General features: G+C 35.2%; 1 protein-coding gene across 1 annotated transcript; it reads right to left on the bottom strand.

Moving 5' to 3' along the window:
* Positions 1-224: 224 nt before the first annotated feature.
* Positions 225-1,052, bottom strand: LOC120349683. Its single transcript, XM_039420185.1, has one exon. The coding sequence runs from the start codon at positions 1,050-1,052 to the stop codon at positions 225-227; it is 828 nt and encodes a 275-aa protein (XP_039276119.1).
* Between the last annotated feature and the right edge of the window lie 4,516 nt (positions 1,053-5,568).

Here is a 5,568-nt window from a genome sequence, read left to right as displayed (position 1 = left end):
TTTTGATGAATAATTAGTGTTTCTCTGCTACTTATCTCTGATGACATTTTTATTTACGGTACTGACACTGTTATTTTCTTGGTTACCTGGCTGCTTAGATGCACTTATCACGCTCAACTTTTTCACTTGTTCACTGTTCTTGAGTTCAATAACTGGTGTTCCGTCTTCTTTCCTAGCTAGAATCTTCCCTTCCTTGATCCATAGGTATTTGACGCTCAACTTTTTCACTTGTTCACTGTTCTTGAGTTCAATACTGGTGTTCCGTCTTCTTTCCTAGCTAGAATCTTCCCTTCCTTGATCCATAGGTATTTGATGTCGCCTCTTTTGAAGATCTCTCTCGCCATGGTGAAAATCCTTCTTCGCGTAGGTGCTAGACTTTCATTCACATAGACTGGATGGTCCGTTGTTTCTCCCATCTGCTTTGTAGAAAACTGCCTCGTAACTTTCCTTTTATTCAATATTACTTGTTTGTCTGTTCTACGAACGAACTTGACAACGATTGGTGGAGGTAGGTTTTCATTTCGTTGTTTAAGTCTGTGACAAATGTCGATTGCATCTGCTTTTATTTTGTGTCCTAATGCTTCGCTCATTCTACAAATGATTTCTGTTACATCTTCATCCTGTTTTTTGGGTATACCATTTATTTCCAGCATGTTCGATCTTGAGTATTGTTCCATATCCTCGACGCGTTCCTTCAGTTCTGCATTTTCTTTCCTGAGGCTAGCTACTTCTGTTGAAAGCTTATCGATGTTGATGAGGCATGTGCTAATTTGCTTGTTTTGTTCATCAAACTTCTTATTTATGTCGTTAATCGCCTGATGACATGATTCAATTGATTTCCCAAGCTCCAACTCCATTTTCTTAATATTCTCCTTCATCGACGTCTGATTTCCTGCAATTACCTCAAGAACTCCTGCGAGTTCTTGGAGAGTCACGTCCTTGTTTCCTGTTGTCGATTCACTCACCATACTTTTGCGACGTGTAGAGGAACAGCTGCTACATCTCCAAATTTGTTTGTTTCTCTTTATGTAGTCCGCATCGTCCTTGGTCATTTTCACACATCCTATATGAAAGTTCGCTTCACAGTCGACACATGAAATCAGCTCACCTGAATTCCGAACGGATTTAGAGCAAATAAAACAAGACATTTTTAAATCTTCAAATAAAATATTCACTACAGCACGGTTCACTAGCACGAAATATTTTGTTACGGAACGTTTAAACTTTGCACAGCTGACTCAGCAACCACTCCGATACGACCGCTCTCGTCGAGCTCTCAATCATTAATGAAAACTTTCTATACTTCTGTAGAAAAAAATTTATAAGTATCTTCCATCACTAATAAAATCAAAAGGATTATTCTCAATCAATATTATTAACTTGAAAAATAACAGGCTTAATTAATTCAATACTCTTATGGAAGTTTCAATCAATTAAATTCCCTAAATTATATTTTAACCTTATTTTACGTACCTTAGCGGTTATTTGAAGAAACAATTATTCGTACATGATGAAGAAACACAATTAAACCTTTCAGGACATGGCACTACTAGTAAATTTAAACATTAATAAAAAATAAAACTAGCTCCTACATTTACTACTGAAATAAACTTATAAACCTGCCCAAAAAGGGGGAAACATAGTGACTACATCTTTACTCTCGTAGTGCTCCTAGCAAAGTGTCCTCCGAAACGTAATCTGGTCTCGCGGTTGGGGAATCCCCACTACTGTATTTAGAAACAGGTCTCCTATTGGGCGAACGGAATCAATTTGACCAATCGTCGCGTGGCTTCTAGAGCCTTTGGACCAAATAGTAACTGCAAAATCGGTAGTTTGTTATAATTTCAATGCTTGCTGTTTTCCAACTTATCGCACTTTATGTCGCGACAAGAAGGCTAAGTTTTAGAGATAATTCCATAATCTACATTCCTCGACGACTCGGAGCCACAATTTTTAAATATCTATCATGGGAAACTCGAAGTCATGGCCGTTCATAATAGAGAGAGAAAATAATTTATTTCGCTAACTCACAATAATGGCTCTAGTCTATTGCGTATTAAATTTACTATTATAACTTGGGAAAAGGCCTGAATTAAAAAGAGTGCCCGGCACAGTATATTATGGCTGAGCAACAAGTTTTTAGAAACTTTTTACATGTGACATTTTAAAAATTTCTCATTTGGATATCAGGTTTTCTAGGTATACTAGGTAGAAGAAATTCTGGATTTATTTAAATTACAGTATTACTTTTTCAGATATATGCTCTTGAAGTTAAAATTTTAATGAATGGTTATTTTAAATTCAGTAAAAGATAATAAATCTTTAACATTTTGAGGGAACAGTCGTTGCATTGTTGATAACAATTTTTCCAATATCAATTTTTGAGCGTTATTCCATTTTTTTTAAATGACCTAAAATAACACCAGTTGAGTAATTTTTCAAAATGTAATTATTTTGATAGCTTCATACTATCCAATTGAAGAAATCGTCATCAATAATTAAAATTTTCCAAACCCTGTTGCTCAATCTTGAATGAAATAGTTTCCAAACTCTCCATAATAATTTATAATTTCAATAATTATTTTTCAGGTAAGCTGAATGTGATGTCTCTCTTGAGATTGTCTGTTTGTCCAAGTATTGGTGAGTTAATTTATTATTTTTCATCATTATTAATGTGTTGTGTTAATGTATTCATAACAGTGTATAAATGTTATAAGTGTGTTGAAATATTTTTCAATTTAAGTACTTCGAAGGCTGTAAACAGTATTTTACAGGGTAATCAATTCATTTTTCTCACAAATTACTAGTCTGTCTTGGTTGACATCTAATCTCTTTACCCAAAATTTTTTCTCAACTGATAAAGTAGACTTTGACTGTCATGAGTCATTCTTATTTCTCTCAAGCGATGCCGAATACTTGGCTCGTTTTGTCTACTATTATTGATCGATATCGATCTTCTAGTTCTTTTTTTAATTACTTGTAATATTGGTGCATGAACTACCCCGCATAAACAACTTAGGAATGCTCGTGTGATTGGTGTGATCCAGCTTTTACCAGACAGTATACAATACTCTGTTTATTACATTACATTCTCTGTTTATTACCCAGTAAGGAGCTCACTGGGTAATTTCTCCACTGTTTATATTTCGTACGATGCAATTTATGAAACAGCTTCAATTGGAATATTTTTACTGTGTTAGTTGAACTATTCAAAACTGTATTAAAACTATTCAATTCCCTTCTTTACAATCGTTATGCGGAAAAATCAATCAATTTGATTTACAACTTCTTGAATTTATCTCCCCATTACGTATTCGAAAGTACTCTTGCTACAGATAACCGGTGCTACTATCACAATCGACTTACAATTGGAAAAAGTATTTGCTATTAAATTGCAGTTACAATAGTAATGGTGATAGTGATCATTTCCTGCATTATTCACGAATTTCCAGCTCTATTCAAGCAATTGAGGTCCACTTCCTTGCCCGAATAGTTTGATCATGATTTAATAATTCGTTTTAAGAATGGATATCCCAGTTCAGGTTCCAATGATAGTCCTAGATTCCCATAGCAATTGCATCGATGCCAATGAGAGTGATTTCTCCGATGTTGTTCCACAAGACCAGTCTTTTACTTCTCCCATTCCCAGCCTTGTTATCTGCTGCTGGCCAATCTCTAGAATCTTGTTTCCGGATGACAAATCCTATTCACCCAATCAAGCCAATCCATTTCTGCCAATCTCGTGCTTACTTACTCTGTACAGTACGTTTGCCATTTTCCAGCCGACTTATTATTATTTAGTGGGTAATTGTATTGGGACAACTTGTCCCGGAATTGTTCGTATCTGTACTTTCTATCTGATAATCGCTTCTGTCTTTGAATTATCAAAGTGCAGGCCGGCTCAGTTGAAATATTAAACATGAAGTATTTGAAACTTCGATGCAGACTTGTCAGTATTTTTCACAATTATTATTCTCGTATTATGTCTTCTTATCAGACAAGATCGATTTGCTTCCAAGTTGCGTTTATTGGTGGAGTAAAAATTCAATCAATCTATGATTATTTTTATGATAAATTTGTCTTTACTCAAGAATTGAAGCATGTCCAACTGCTCCACTATCTACTTGTCGCCATACCAGAGACAAATAATCTTGAACAGTATCTTTACTGGGCCATACTTACCCAGAAGCACAACTCTTGTTGTACTTGTTTAGAATATGGACCCCTCAAACTAAGTTTCTTTGCCGGATCTGAATCGCGTCCTGTATGTAGAAGCTCTCTCAAACTCCTCGTATGATTCATAGCACTTATTTTAAGTTTCAAGGTAGCCCAATTTCATGCATTATCTTGGCACATTTAACATAATGCCAGTGATAATTGAATTTCCACTCCGATGAACATTGCACTGTTCTTAGATGCTTCACATCTGGTGGAAACAGTGAATATGTCATGTCACAGAACACTTTACACAGATTTGGTGTACTCATTTTGCAATCATTGAAAGGCAGACCGGCGGCCCGCCTGTTCGGCTTCAGCGGTGTACTGTGGGAGTAGGTGGAGCCCATAATGTTACTACTGTACAACATTGGGTGGAATTCATTTGTCTCACAACAATGTACTGAAATGCATGCGATTCACTGCGAAATTCTATTCAAATACAATAACAATTGCATTGTTACGCTCAACTGGCACATCTTGTTAACGACGCCGCTTTCAATTGATTCGAAGACCTCTGCTCTGTGTCCGTGCTGCTCTACGCCTTTACATTGTGTAAGTTGAAAAATGGGTGGATGCCCTGTTTTTTAAATTTTAATTTCGTCAGTTTTTTCATGTAGAAAGTTGGTTTACAAAATATCAGCACAGTGTGTCTAAACCATCCAATCGCATGAATTGTGAAAATTCTAACTTTCTATTGCAAACTTCGTTCCATCAAATTTGAATGGAACGGCACAATAATTATTAGAATCTTTTTAAATACTACACAACTTGGACGCCTGCAATCATGTTTATTCAGTATTGATAAATTTAAAATCCTTGTAAAGTTCGGATTTTTAATTATAACAAACCAATTTTTTTTTACCAGAATTTCATTTATTTAGAATGTTTGCTTGATTATAATTCATCATATACAGAGTGAGTCATAATGTATGTTGGAGACTCAATAAGTTGGAGACTGCTGTAGATATAATACTGTAACTCACAGGATAAGTTATCGGACAATTACTCTACCTTTTGATGTACAACTGAATTTCAACATCTCATGAGGGGGTGACTTAGGGGTTGTAACTAGAATATTTTAAACGTAAACACCCATTGTGTAGTACATCATTTAAAGGCCTTTTTAAAAAGATGGCGTGGATAAAAATGTTCTATGATACTTGTATCCAAAATGGCGGCTGATTGAAGTTTTAGTTTTTAAGGAAATGAGGGGTTGCAACTCAAATATTTTGAATGTAAACAACCATTGTGTGATACATCATTTTAAAGGCCTTTTCAAAACGAGAAAGATGACATAAAAAAAATGTTCTATGATACTTTTATCCAAATAGCGTCTGATTGAACTTTATC

Source organism: Nilaparvata lugens, chromosome 2 (assembly GCF_014356525.2).
Source record: "Nilaparvata lugens isolate BPH chromosome 2, ASM1435652v1, whole genome shotgun sequence".
Lineage (NCBI taxonomy): Eukaryota > Metazoa > Arthropoda > Insecta > Hemiptera > Delphacidae > Nilaparvata > Nilaparvata lugens.
The sequence above is the reverse complement of the archived record's forward strand: the minus strand, read 5'-3'. Positions and strand labels throughout refer to the sequence as shown.

Excerpts from the sequence above, each read along its gene's own strand:
- LOC120349683 (XM_039420185.1), bottom strand. The coding sequence starts at position 1,052 with ATGACCAAGGACGATGCGGACTACATAAAGAGAAACAAACAAATTTGG.